Raw genomic sequence first — 15,256 nt, 5'->3', positions numbered from 1 at the left:
ACTGTTACTAACTCGTCTTCCTTCCTGAAGGAACCCTAGGAATCATTAGTGGATTGAGAATAACGTAAAATAAGCGATATCATCGTAAGTGTATCCCATAGTTCAACCCTGCGGAACCGACCAATGTCGTTTTACTTCTCACTGACTCTCGTCGATCGCACGTGCACCACCATACAATACTTTAAAGCGTACCTGTTTTTCTTTACCACTTTGACATCTTTTTTTCTCGTCACGCGACATCCTGAAACGCAGAAGAGTTCTCTATTTTTTGATTCAATTGTACTTAGATATCATAGGTAAACAGGGTGAATCCTAAGTGACAGGTGTAAGTGCAGAGCGTTACGTGAGACGCCTCGCGATGGAAAAGTACGCGCGTTTCGCGGATGAAACGGAATTTCGACAGAATTCAAAAATAGCGTCAGTAACGGAATTTTTGATGATAAGAATTTTTAATAATTAAAAGTTACCGAACCATCACCAGCCAAAGTATATCTAACATTACAACGTATCTTAAAACGGAATGTTAAAATCAAAGTTATATATAAGTATACTGCATTAATATTATATATTTTCATATTTTATAAGGTTTTAAGTCGCGAGATTTCAGAAGTTCCGAGAAGTCCCAACGTATCTGTCAATAAAAACCCGCTTGTGCGCACAATATTGACGTAGATATTTTATGACAGCTGATAATTCTTAAGTCAATGAAAGGCTAACTTAAGAAATTTACTGAAGAATTAAATAGCTTCGCTGAAAGAACAGACGCAATCCGTGCGTGTTAGGTCTGAAGTTATCACTTCCTCGAAGTGAAGTTTTCTTCGGCGAACTCTGTTTCGAGACCGCGCAACACGCGATTCATTTCTAATGCGAGGAATTCCCAGGTTGCACCCTGTAGATGCACAGACATTCATGCGTCGTTCGAAAAATCCCTCTGTGTTTATAGCGTGATAAGCTTTCGGACGATCTTTGATCTTCCGCTAACTTTCAGTAATAGCCCTCCAGAGGGCAGTAAAGAAGAAAGCTAGTTGCTCCCGCGACGCGGTTCGCGGAGAAAGTGGAATAGGACATATGTAGTCAGACATGTTCTTGGATATCAAGAGACCAGCGATACTCAGATTTCTTTGCTTCCTTGAATACGAAACATGAATAAAAGCGTATATTGCTAATAGTTCAAGTAACGTTAAAGTAACATTTTTTAAATAAAAATATCTAAAAAAAATTTACATAATTTATTTAATAGAATTTTAAATCGCGTCTTTCAAAATTCTTAAGAAAGCAGTATAAAGTAATACGAATTATATAATAATATTTACATTATTATTATATTTTTGACACAGTAAAAGAAAGCGAATAACAGTTACGTTATATGGTGAACATCTAAAATTCTAGTTATTACAAGATATTATATTGGAAATATTCTAATAGATATTTTGGATACTTTTTCTTTTAAATATACCCAAATGTCCGAAGAACTAATTATTCTGGTTATCCAAGAACATTTATTAGATACTGGTGATGTATGGAAAAGCGTTGAAGAAGCGCGAGACAAGAGGGAGCCTTGTCACGAGGATTCTGGATTTCGCAGTGAGAAAGTCAATGAGAAAGTCGTGTATATTTCGGTAGCTTCTATTACGACACAGTTAAAAAAACCATGCGTACTCCTAAAATTCTTATAGGCTTTAGATCGTGAATTTATGAGAATACTGTTGAAATCCTAAAATGTCTATTATATGAATGTTGATCTTGTTTGCGAACACGCAGCGAGAAATCGAAGATGAAAGAAGTGATTATCCAAAAAAGAGAGAAATTATTCGAATGGCACGCAGAAAGGTCTATTATATATAAATATATATATTAATATGCATACACATGCATCTGTAAATATATATGTATATGAAGATCCTGTATTCACATTTGCATATATATATATATGTAAAGATGCGTATGCGTGTACAATGCGTGTGTAGGTAAGAAGAAAAAGAAAAGTATACTTGAAGCTTCCGCCGAAAATAATATTTTCGTAGCTCACAGCGATTTAATCCCATGCACTCCTTTCTCCAATCAACCTTCTCTTTCCTCCCGAAATGTTTGGGGCATGTTACAGGTTATACCTGACTTAGCCATAGCTGCATAATGTATAATGTATCAGATCGAGTTGAGTGCTTCTAACGCAAGCGATTGTCAAGAAGCTCTCATTCTGTTCCGAACGTACCACGCTCAAAATGTTTCCAAAGATCCTTCCGCTCGCCGAGGCTGTGCGCGCGTTCTGAGGTTGTGACAATCCTTATTTTTCTATTCTCTGTGTATACTAGATCGTAAGACGTCGTGTCGCGATACATCCGGGTGTAACACGCGAGAGTCCGACACACGGCGATCGCCACGTCCGCGCGGAGATGAGAACACCAGGGCGTCGATTAATTAATCGCAATTCGGTCGAACTCGAATTGCAACGATTGCGAAATGCACTTACTGGTCAAGCTGGGTATAACCGTGACTGATCCGTTCTTCATCCCTTCTGGGTTTTCCACAATAAACCATTACCTAAGCTTTAAGTCTTAAGCCGTAAGAAATTGACCAATCGAATGTGAGAAGAATAATCGACTATGATTGGTCAATTTCTTACAGCTTAAAACTTAAGGCTGAAGTAATGACTTATTGTAAGATAGCCAATTCTGCCTATTCTATTGTATCCAGGATAAAACCGCGACGATCGACATCCGGGAATACAATATCAAGGGGAACCGATCCTCTTCTTTCGACAATCCAGATATGTTACCCGGTGCCTCGGCGACGTTTCGCGATTTTACTCGTGCGAAAGACGAACGTTCTGAATTTCACACGCTCGCAAGGTCAGCCTCATCTTTAAAGCTTTAAACGAACGATCCTCTTCGGACTGCGCCTCCTAAACTGAGGAGACGGGCGAGATACACTCTCGTGATAATAAAAAACCGGAATTATAATATTGAAAACTGTTATAACCATGCTGCTGCTGCTGATGATAATAATAATGTGATGAAGAAAAAACTTGAGGAGGAGAATTTGTTTTCGCGCGTTGCCAACCTCTGTTTCCGCGGTGCGTGCCGTAAAGCCGATCCTCCTTAAAATCCTCAGCAGATTCGACACCCTGGTGGCTGATACGAGGATTCATTGGATTTGCAATAGATCTCGCACAGAGGAGAAGAGAGATCATTGATTTTTTTTTGTTCTTTTTCTTTTTTTTTTTGGCCAATTTATTTTGGCCATTACAACGATGCATCCATCGCAGCTCGTTTTATTCTAAATCAACCTTAATTAAAATTTGTAAAAAATAATATAATGTAATTGATATTACACTAAATTCTTTCAAACGGCGGTTTTCTTCTAAACACGTTTTGCGTTATGTAAAAATATTATAAGTGCGTATATTTATTTTATAAACATTTATTTACTTTAGAATATAATTTTAATTGGAATTATGTAATTCCCCCATCTTATGGCTTTGCTAGCAACATGATGATTTCAAGATGGCAGTTTAGAAATGGGATTATGGCAAACGCTTTTGCGCTCAAAGGACATTTTTCTTTGCTTACATTCGTCTCGAAAGGACGAAGAAAATTAAATTAAATTTATAAAAGAGTTAAATGGTGGATGTGAATTTGTTTGCGCAGGTTGACTTCTCGCAGATGAGACGACTGCATTTTGCATACCAAACGCAAAAATCTCAACATACGAGTCGAATATTGGTAAACCATTTTCGTCGCAAGTTTATATTTTTATTTTATTAGCATCACATCTTCAAACGATCAAATCATATCGACAAAATTATCGGACATTCGAATTATTTTTATGTTTTTTTGTAACTAATCAAAATTACAACAACATCGACGAAGATAATTATGTTAACATGAACAGTCGATCATGACAAAAAAAAGAAGAGAGAAAGAAAGAAAATCACATTTTCCTATGTTTTTTCACAGTTCACAATGTTTACATATGAGTATTCTTTCCTCATCCTTTCCTTATTCAATAATTTCCTATTTCAAAAGAATTTACAATTTCATATGCATATCTGCCACGCGACACAAAACGATCAATCAAATATCAATCATTATGTCACGCATTTCACATTCTTTGCTTCATCTTCATTCCTCAAAATTGAATAATTGCAGTTCTCGACTACTGGCAGTCAATCTTATACAAAAGTATTATAGTCATTAGTAATTTCATCAACTTCGCGATTGTCATGTCATTAGATCGAATATGGATCTTCGAGTCGCTACAAATCATTCTCTCTGATCATCGCGGGTTCGTGCTCATCTCTTCACAGTCATTGAATCACAAATTAGTCGAAGCAGACTTGTACATGAAACACATACGCGCAAAAATCATCGCACGAGATAGATTGTTCGGTAGCTCCCATGATGATCATCGTCTCTCTTCGAGTCGTGCAACTCGCATGGGGACTTAGGTCCAGTGCATGTTGCATGAATCGTTAGGAATTACGTGGTTGTAGTGTAAGTCATCGCAGCAGATGTTCATTATCGTTCACGTCGTCATCGTCGTCATCCTCATCATCGACATTTTACGGGCTATTCATCGAGGCTCCTTGCGACGCTGTTCTTTCATGACGTTAATCAAGTCATTAGGAATTAATCTCTTAATTATATATCTTATATAATTATTTTGATCACAAATTATTGTAAAACATACTTGAAACAAAATTATAAAAATCTTCTACTAAATACATATTAATTGTGATATAAATTTAGAAGGTTTTTTTATTAATTAAAAGAGGAGGGAGAGAGAGGGAGAGAGAGAGAGAGAGAGAGAGAGAGAGAGAGAGAGAGAGAGAGACAGTCGCGAGGAGCCGCCATAAGCTCGCTCGTCCAACATCGCCTTTATCGTCGTTGAATGATCGTCTAAGCTCTCCCGGTGAGATCGCGTCATCTTTTTCCGTTTCATCTGTTTACTCGCGGTATCGTGATTGTTTTGATCATCGTCGTCAATTACGCGAAGATCTGAAAAAGTGGTCGCGCCGAGAGAGCGCGCCATTTTAATGCGAGGGCGATCACGTGCCTTGATCACGTGCGATTTGCCTCGCACTCATCATCGGCAAGTATACAAAATCCGCCGAATTATCCGCCGTCATTGTTTCGTGATCCCTCTCTTGCATTATCTCCTTTACTTCTTGTTCATCCATAGAGACCGGATTGGTGTCGCAATTAGAAAGAAGCATGCCATCCCCCCCCGCCCATATTATCAAACCTCTTTAACACCCAGCCGGCCTCACTCTTAAGACGCTATATGCATGCTGCACGCGCGCGCAGAGAATCTGCATCTGTCATCTAGCTGTCAGCTCCGTTCGTCCCGTTCGGCGAATAAGACATACGTGGACATCAGGATGACGATCATTGTCCGCGAAGGTCCACGAACGTCGGATTACCTATCGGGAGAGCCCGCTAATTCGGCATTTCGTCTACGAGAGTGAGACGGAGAGGATCATTTAGTTTATCTGCGAGTCCTGTCGCGTTGAAAAATTTTTTCAGTCGAAAGAAAGTATTTTTTATGACTGCAGTCCTTTGGTTTATGTCCAAAGAGTTTAGAGTCTATCTTGAGAATGTTTGCGTGCATAGAGAATTTAAAACTTAAATTTCACATCATAAAAAATGTAATGAATGTAGTCTTGATTAATTGTTGGAAAAATGCAAGAAAATTTAATTGTAATTTAAAATCAAAGTAAGAAATTGTCGTTGCAAATAGAATTATTATCCATAGTATCGATTTTATCTATTTGCATTATTAGGAATTTAAAATAGTTTTCATGCTATTGTTAGATATAAAATAAATGTATTGTTCTATAAGGATCTGCTCTCATTTCGTGCATCAATAATTGAGTTACATTAATTGAAAACGAAATTGACGTAGATTAATTTTGCGCGGCTTTCCGATCCAAGTTTGTTTTCATTATAGAATATAAGTGATAAAAAAGGTAAAGTAATGAATTTAATCGCGTGACTCGTAGATGAAATAAATGCCACCTCTTGCCCAATAGAGCTTAAGGTACAACTAACAATTAAGATAGAGCTAAGTTAGCGATAAGTCAGCAATGGATGGCAGTCCCCAATTCCGCAGAACTCTTCTGATAGTCGAAATGAATATTTTCTTATCGCCAATATTACTAAAATAATTAAATACAGATTTAAAAATTCAGTTAAGATAAAAAATAATAAGCTCACTATGGTCTTTAATTAATTAAGATATTGAATTATAATATGGGTATGTCCCAAAACCTCTTCGATCTTAATTTTAACAATAGACTCTTTAACTAATTCGAAGCAGATTTTTCTTTTCTTGGAATGAGTCATGTAGTATTGATATAAAAAGATGAAAAATTTTTTTCAAAATATAAATTTCCAGACTCCTTCGTATAATAAAAATCCATTACATATTTAAATTCAAGTGAGCTTAACTGTCTCAATTCCATAATTAGAGATTTAATTACTTAATTATTCGATAAAAATATTAAAACATTGCATATAAAAATATGTGCTTTGAAATTTTTCTCGTACGAAAAATTGACTCCGAATTCGCCGAGGAGTCTGTCATTATAATTAAGCTCGTAGATTTCGAGACATCTAAGATAAGGACATAAAAACGAGCGGACATACGTTCGGAAGAGGGATGGCGGAGTTGGACGGCCTTTGTGGTGAGCGAAGCATTATTAAACGTGGTGCCCCAATATTCTAGCTTTCTGAGGAGGTAAGGAAATTCTTCACCCGCCCAAGAAGCTCTTCCGAGCCATCATCATCACCGCCACCACAATCACCACCATCCTTCCCTCTCTGTTTCCATCTACATGATTACCGTATTACGTAACGGAGTGTTTCGATGTATATCGTAGCCACTGTACTTGTTATTCTGTATATCTCTTTCTGTCTCTGTCTCTTTCTCAAACTCTGTCTTCCTATTGGCGTGAATCGTTGACCGACTGTTTCGCAATCATCATTTCACGCATCTCATGTAAAAAGAAAAAAAAAAGCTTACACACCGGTCTCTAGACAATGATTTCTTAGAGGAAGACCGTTACTCTCCCAGACTCGCCATCATTTAAACTCATCCATCCCATGTCGGTCGGAAGAGCGAAAGAAACAAAGGACTTTCGTTCACTTTCGTCAACATCATTCGACAGAATCGTTGTGTGCGTGTGCGTGCGTGTGTGCGACCTAGTGACACCGTAGATAATCATCGTAGATAATCATCGACGTCATCGTCGTCGGGGCGAGGGAGTACGCACCCTCCGTCACTTCGATGATTTTGATGATTGATGCGGGGCGATATTGCCACCGTCGTGGATGCCATGATAGCCGCTGTCGATTAAATCGATAGCTGACGCTGGATGAGAGCGAACTTACGTCTTGAATTTCTTCTCTCAAGTGCAGACGCAGATTTCTCAAATGTCTTTGCATCTGAATCAAGAAATAACGATTCGCTCGTTTCTCATCTGGTGTCTTGACTAGATATAGTATGAGACGCATGACAGAGGTCCTCTATCCTTGCTACGTGCGAATTAGATTCTCGTAATTAATTTGGATACTTTCTTACGTTTGAAATCATCTTCATGCAAAATAAAGGAATTATTATAACTCTGTATTTATACTATATGTATGACATATGTTTGGCTAAAAAAAATTAGAGCGTATATTGAAAAGCTACTAATACACATTGCAGTGATATATAATTTATCGCATGAAAAACAAATATCTTTGTCATAGCTAATCTTGATTTGTCAAAATGTATTTGCTGTCGTTATTATAAATTTATAAACTACGGCAATTTTACATTTAGCTACCATTTAGCTAAATATACATAATTTTTAGTTACGGCAGCTACTTTCCTTTTATATGTAAAAATTACAATCTAAAAAAATCATGTTTAGAAAGCAAAGCTTACATTAAAATTCGCAATAAAGGAATTAGAATAGGAAAAAGAATTTAAGTTTTCAAGCACTAATTATTCTTTAATTAAGCCGACATTTTCTTTGGCTCAAAGTCGAAACTTCGAAGCTACGCAATTCTCAGAGAGGACCTCGTGGAATCGCGATCTCGCTCGCATCGCGTTTACGTACGTAGTGATTAGTCAGTAGTAGCTGTATTGCGTTTATCACGACTCTGCTTTAAGATCGTCGCGAGATCTCGCATTCTGACGATATGTCGCGACGAGTCTTTTCACGCGGCCTGCCGGCAACCCAGAGTAGACGAGCGTAGGTACGTACACGAAAATAAAAGAGACATATCGACGTGACATATCCCGAATATCTCTACCCTTCCCCGAGCGTGCGCGTGAGATTACACCTCTTTCTGTCATATGTCTCCAGCACACTTTGCTGTGTGTGTACACGTGTGTGCATATATATTTACTTATATACGAATGTGCATAATCCATACGTATAAATAAATATATATATACATGTGCATCTTTTACACTCCTAAGAAACACTGTTTGTAATTTTGTATCGCTGGCCTCAATTACGCTGCATGCTTCGTGCAAATCCTATCCGAGTACGACGACGACGTTTTTTTTCCTTCTTGACTTTTTTTATTACTTTTGTACTAGATTCTCTTAATAATTATTACGCTAAGAAAGTCTGTGATCCAGGCAGTCAGTTTGGTCAATGGAATCGATCAATTCCAGTGAGTTAACTAACTCAGCCCGAGACTTCATTCCTCTTTAGATTAGTTTTAGCTGTGAAAGTTTTAGCTAGAAAGGGAAGTTAGTTAACTACGATTAATGACAATTAACAATGCTGTAAAAAGTTTAAGAATTTATTAATAGAGTTTGGATTTGAGCTCAAAGTTCAAGAGATCGGATTGTTCTTATAAATTTAGGTTCGACCGAAACTGGCTCGCACACATAGTTTCTTGTTTGACTTTGTAATTAGGTCATGATCATAATAGCTCGAATGTTAGCCTTCTTTATTAATCCGTTTTAGAAATCAAGAAAGGCGCATAAATGAACTAAAAATAGCAATGGAATGGAGTAGGACGACAATGCGACTTGATTTTTGATTTTCGATGTGAAAACCTCTTGCAGAGTCGATCTACGTCGACGTAATTTTAATTAAAGTAATCTCGATCTTTCTCAAGAGCGGCTCGTGTCAAAGTCCAACGGCAATTAAATAACTTCGTGGTTATATCCCGCAAGGCTGTTCGCTCGGAAACCAATTTCGCGCGCAATTTGGATCAGGAATAATTTAAGATATGCGGCAACACGATGCAGACACGAAAAGTGTGTTGTATAAGTGCATAAAAGATCTTTTTTAAAGTTATTGTAATATTATCGAAAAAAATTGAAGAATACTGTCTACTATTTTATTGAATTTAAGAATAAATTAGATTTACAATTTTTTTTCAATTAACTCTTGGAGTTAAAGGACTTGATAAATCGGAAATATTTAAATCTTTTTTTTTAATAAAAAAGACTCATAAATTACGATCACGCGTTTCGATAGTTTTTGATATTTTTTTGTTTTGAAAGTTGTGTCGCCTTTGCTAAATTAGAACTCATTGTCATCAATTAAGTTAGAAATATCCAAACGAGCCTATAGCCACGGTTTTGCATTAAAAGAAGACATTTGTGCGCGCATCCTTGCCTGATCCTTATTAGATGAGGTTATCATCGTCGTCGTACTCGGTCATGGTGAAGAGCCTACAGTCGGTTTCAATACCGCTGTCGCTCGTCGCCATCGTCGTTACGTCGTCTGTTGTTGTCGTCGTCGTCATCGCCAACACGGACGGAGCTCAGGGATTGATCCTCGCCTGGACGACGAATCTTTTCGCAGCTGGACGAGCTCCGGACGGAGGTACAGCGACGAGACCAAGAGCTGTTGGCAATGTCGGCAAAGATGAAGACTCTCGAGGAGCAACATCAGGATTACCAAAGACACATCGCCGTACTCAAGGAATCACTCTGCGCCAAGGAGGAACATTATAATATGCTGCAAGCTGATGTAAGTGTAACTTTGATTTTTTTTTGTATTATTTACAAAATGTAATGGCATAAATTCTCATACGTATATTATTTTTTATGTAGTTAAATTTTGTAATTTATTGCAAAATTGTAAAGAGGTTTAAAGACATATTTAAGACAAATAATTGTAGTGTTATTAAGAAAATAATTTTCTCTTAAGTGTAGGAAATAGTTCGTTTAATTATGCTGATGTAATTCTATTTGTTATACTTATAAATTTGAATTTTGAAATAAATTTGCTAGTTTGTTAATCATTTTTCGTTGCTTTCAGAAACAAAAAAATTTTCAATACTATGATAGAAAATATATGTGAATTTACAAAAATTTGCCAAATATGTTTTCGGTAAACAAGTTTACCGCAGGTTTTGTTATTCACACTGATGCGAAACTGGAACACAACTGAGACTCGAAATCGATACCAAATTTCTGACCGCATCTCTAAAATGTCGGGTATTTGTCGAATACGTTCTCTAGCATGTGGTTGCAATAAAGTTCCTTAACCATCCTAATGCTGTTATCCGGAAACTCGGATGAAGGATCATTACCTCAAATAAAGAAGTCATTGGTTTAATTTTCCCAGCCTTTACATGCTCCTTTAATACTTTTAAGAGTTAAAAGCAAGCTCGGAGAGCTAAGAAATTTCTTTGAAGGTCTAACATTGAGTAAAACTAGGACAAAGCTGCGAAATCGAATTTGAATGATGTGATCAGAAATGTTGACCCATCTCACGCCAACTCCATGAATTCTAAAACGATCATTGAACAAGAAAAATTCTTGATGCAAACTTTATTTTAATTCAAATTTATCCCTGTTTTCAATTCGCAAAGCAAATTCTTGATTTTCAATGTTCCAGCATCTTATAAGATGTAATCTTCTGGTTGTAGGATACTTAAAATTACGAAGAGAGAAAGCCAAATTTTTAGTATAAAAAGTACAAAAATCTCGTGTTCTTATTTTATATTTTCAATTAAAAATTTTTAACATTTTATTTTTGTCTTATATTTGGAATTAGTTAAAAATTTGTAAAAACTAAGAAATATTTTTGAGGCACATACTTTCAAAATGCGTTTTGTTCACAATTTGTAATTTAAAAAAAACGAGAGAAAAAGAAACTCTATACATAAGAAAATTACGCACTTTATAGAAAATAACAATATACTAATCAATAGAATGTAAAATATTAAACAAAATTGCTAAACAATTGCTAAAAATGTTAATGCATTTTTGTTTGTTTTTAGTTAAAAAAACATAATGCATTGCAAAATGTCAATGTTTTTTTCACCACATAAGTTAATGATGTAAAAATGTTTTCTGAACACAGACTTCTGTATACTATATAGACGACTTCGTCTCCATATTTGAAGACAACGCTGGGCAGCGCCATATTTGTGTTCGCTTACTCTCACATAGATAAATCACACGAATAATAACGTTAGTGTTTTCAGGTAAATTTACGCGATACACAGACAGGACGCATACATACGTATATGGGAATTAACAAGGGAAAAGCTCGGAATCAGGTTCATCTCTTTCTATCACATTCAATCAGCAGTCTATTTATATAAAGTGTGTGTCTCTGAACATCTCAGAGTAGCTTATAATGAATCTTTCAACACTGAACACTACGTCATTTCTAACTAAAAAAAATGAAATTTTGGACAAAATGCATTTTTGGAATTTTACTCTTTATTTAATAATGAAAAACTGAACATCTTTTCCCCCTCTTTTTTTATTCCAAATTGTATATCTTTTATACATCCTATATTGGAAAAGTTACTTTTTAAAAGTAACGCGTTTCTGGTAGCGTTATTTGCGGTAAAAAGTAACTTGTTATCGTTACTCATTGACGGACCTACTCACCAATTTTGATGAAATTAGAATCATTCGATGTATTTTTGAACGAATCTGGCAGAAAAATAAGTGTCGCTCTGCCCGGTAAACTGAGCGATTAATGGTTAAAGTTGATGATTATTGACGTAAGGAAATCTGATCAGATTCATTCATTTCGTGCAAAAATGCATCGAATGACTCTAATTTCATCCAAATCGATGAATAAACTTATTAATATTTTAGATACTTATGTTTAATTCTATGATATTTCACAATAAATCACTTTCTGTGATATTTTATTATATAATAGATATTTTAGTTTTTAGTGTTCTCTTATGCTAAAGCGAGGATAGTGAATGAAACAAAAATAAGCAAAAAGTTTTGTGTTTATTAACTATATAATCTTATTGTCCATGATCTATAAAAAGTAACGATACAAGAGTAACGGAGTCAGTTTCGTTACTAAAGAAAATGTAACGTCGTTACTTTTCGTTACTAATAAAAAAAAGTAACAACAATACTAAAAAAAGTTTTTCAAACCTTTGAAAGAACTTTTCGAGAAGGATTCTTCCCAAATGAGTTTAGTAACGACGATCACATCCGTTTGATAAATCGCGACGACTAGGAGTTCAGTTAAAACTACGGCAAATCACGTGTTTCCGGAAGAGGCCACCGACGAAGAGAGGAAGGCCAAGCTGTCGTGCAAAACTAGGTCGAGCTTCTCTCGCCTTTCCTCTCCTTCCTTTCTTCCTCACTTATGTCGCTTCGTGTTCCGTCGCGTGTACGTGCGTAGTACGTATTGCGCGCTAAATATTCACAATTTGAACTCGCCTGGAGGTTTCTCTCGTCGACCGATCCTCAGTGACATTTCGTTTTTATCACTCCGCTCCGAAATGTGCAGGTCGAGGAGATGCGACAGCGACTCGAGGAGAAGAACCGAATGATTGAGAAGAAAACGCAGGCGGCAACGCAGGCGGCAATGCAGGCGCAACAGGAGCGCAATCGCATAAACACTGAATTGACAGAAATCAAGGATCACATGGACATCAAGGATCGCAAGATCAATGTTCTGCAGCGCAAGGTGAGTTCTCTCCTTTATTTATTGAGGAACTTCCAGTTTCCTCGCTGAGGAATTTTCTTCCTCAAGACTCTGTCGTCAAAAGACTTCGTTCACTTTCATTTTATTATCTATTCTCAACTATTTTCGTCTACTTTCCACACTTTTACCATTTTCGCGCGAACTCGTAAGGTTTGCATTCGTCAAGAGTCATATCGCAGCGCGAAGAATTATCTCATTATGAGTCATAATTAACGAACGAGTGAGTATTATGTGAGGAGATAGCCGGTTCGAAGTAGATAACTTCTGCGAAATGAAATTCCTTATCCCGCATCGCGTTTAATCCTTTGTCTGAGGAAAGATGCAAATGCAAAAGCGGACAAGTCCAGCAAACACTGCTTTCTCTTATCGCGCAGAGGAAGTTAGCGCTTAAGAAAATATTTATGTTAGTACAGATTGTAAAATTAATCATTTGTCATTTTAAGGGAAAGTGTTGCAAGATGCGAAGAGAAGCTTTTCATATTATTGTGTATCTTTCTCTCTCCTCATTATCTTCCTTGAAACTATAGAAACCTTATGCTTGCAACGTGTATGCATAATAGCGACGTTATTATTGTCCGATTCCTGCATGTGAAGAGAAGTCAGCGTTAAACTTTGAAAATTTAAAAAATATTTCGATTTTTAGAAGAAGCGATTAGCGAATAAGTGACACATACTCGTATATGTAGCATGGCAATACATTGATAAATTTAACACAACAAATTTACATATTGAGAATAAAAAAAAATGAAATCACAGATAATTAAATGATATGTAAATACAATAAATACAATTGATAAACACATTGTTACTTTTTATTGACAGATTAGTGTCTACAATATTTTTACGTATAACAATAATTAATATAACAAGGACAGGCCAATGAGAGTGCAAACGCAGGTCGTTACGCGCAATAAAAATACTTTTAAAATAATTATAATTATAAGGTTGAGAAGTTATAATGTTATAAAATATCGCAATATTCTAAATTTTCATACGTTTCGACTCACTTTGGAATCATCCTCAGCAAACATAGATCGAGCAATGATTTACGTCTGTTGTAGAAAAGTTAAACGGCTAGCAATCCACGAGTGACAATGACGAGCCATTTAACTGTTCTACGAGGGATATGTGAATCATTATTTTATAATTATAACCTTCTCAACCTTATAATTATAATTGTTTTAAAAGTTTTTATTGCACGTAACGACCTGCGTTTGCACTTTTATTGGTCTGTCCTTGCTATATTATTTATTTTTGAGAATTTATTATTTGTATATTCAATAATAATGTGAAGCGAAAGGATTGAATTAGTGGGAGAGTTGAATAATACACCCCACGTCACAGACTCCCACACAGAGGAAGAATGGAATGCGCATGAGTACGAGTACGAAATTCAATCAATCGCCTCGTGAATTGCAATCGGCTCTTTGAGAAAATTCCGGGAGCTGATCCCACAACGGGTGACGTACGTGCTGACACTGCGAAACGTAAAACTCGGTATCGGTATCGATCGCACGTCGTGTGACGGCCACAATCCCAAGACAAAAATTACGATTGTCCCGTCGAGGATAAATTTTTAATGTCGTTCTTGACAACGCGGAAGTGCTGATTTAAGCGGAATGTATTTGCGATTGCATTTAATTGGAGATAATTTGCATAAATGTAGCATAAAGTAAAAAGGAAAATCATATATGGTGTGCAATAAAAATAAAAATGTACAAAATGTCATACGTTATATATAATTGTGCAGTTTGAGTAATCTGGGTCTGCCATTACCGTAAGATTCTCCTATTAAAAAAAAGCACCTGCGATGAAACACGGTGATAAAATGCGCTACAGTTATCTGTTGGCTCTTTGTTCGCGACGATGATTTTGATCGCGCTTTGATAGTGTCTCTGCCTTTGATTATCGCTTCATCAGCTTCGTAAACACTACAAAGGTCTTCCCTTTTTTTCTCATGTTCGTCGGAACAGATGCGAGATCCTTTAGGATTAGAGGTGCACATCGTGTACTTACACAAAGTATCGAGCACTAATTGTCGATTGAAAAAGATTGAAAGACGTGATGGGATGCATTCGACGTGTCGTCACATCCCCGTAATATTGCAATGCCAGAAAAGGAGAATGCGAATGAGTGTCAGTAGTTCCGTCGTCGATTAGAACGACATGTGATGTGCGTATGTGTGTATGTGTGTTTGTGCGTGCATGTGGTTGTGTATGTGTGTGTGTGTGTGTTTGTGCGTGCGTGCCGTTGTGTGTGTATGTGTGTGTGTGTGTTTCTGCGCGTACTCGCCTTTTATATGACGTATCTTGTAATGTTTTC

The 15,256-nt window shown here is 36.6% G+C and overlaps 1 protein-coding gene across 2 annotated transcripts in view; it reads left to right on the top strand.

Annotated features, from left to right (window-relative positions):
• The window catches only part of LOC108753944 (ELKS/Rab6-interacting/CAST family member 1), a 78,352-nt gene that overhangs the window by 49,439 nt on the left and 13,657 nt on the right, over window positions 1–15,256 (top strand). The window contains exons 5-7 of one of the 2 annotated variants that reach the window (XM_018495942.1): window positions 3,648–3,722; window positions 9,818–9,985; window positions 12,737–12,916. In XM_018495942.1, coding sequence (XP_018351444.1) covers window positions 3,648–3,722; window positions 9,818–9,985; window positions 12,737–12,916 — 423 coding nt within the window. The remainder of the gene's footprint in view (window positions 1–3,647; window positions 3,723–9,817; window positions 9,986–12,736; window positions 12,917–15,256) is intronic. The other variant, XM_018495951.1, reaches the window with a different exon arrangement.

This window comes from Trachymyrmex septentrionalis, unplaced genomic scaffold, assembly GCF_001594115.1.
Source record: "Trachymyrmex septentrionalis isolate Tsep2-gDNA-1 unplaced genomic scaffold, Tsep1.0 scaffold115, whole genome shotgun sequence".
Taxonomy (NCBI): Eukaryota; Metazoa; Arthropoda; class Insecta; order Hymenoptera; family Formicidae; genus Trachymyrmex; species Trachymyrmex septentrionalis.
Note: the sequence above shows the minus strand (reverse complement) of the source record. Positions and strands in the feature narration are given on the sequence as shown.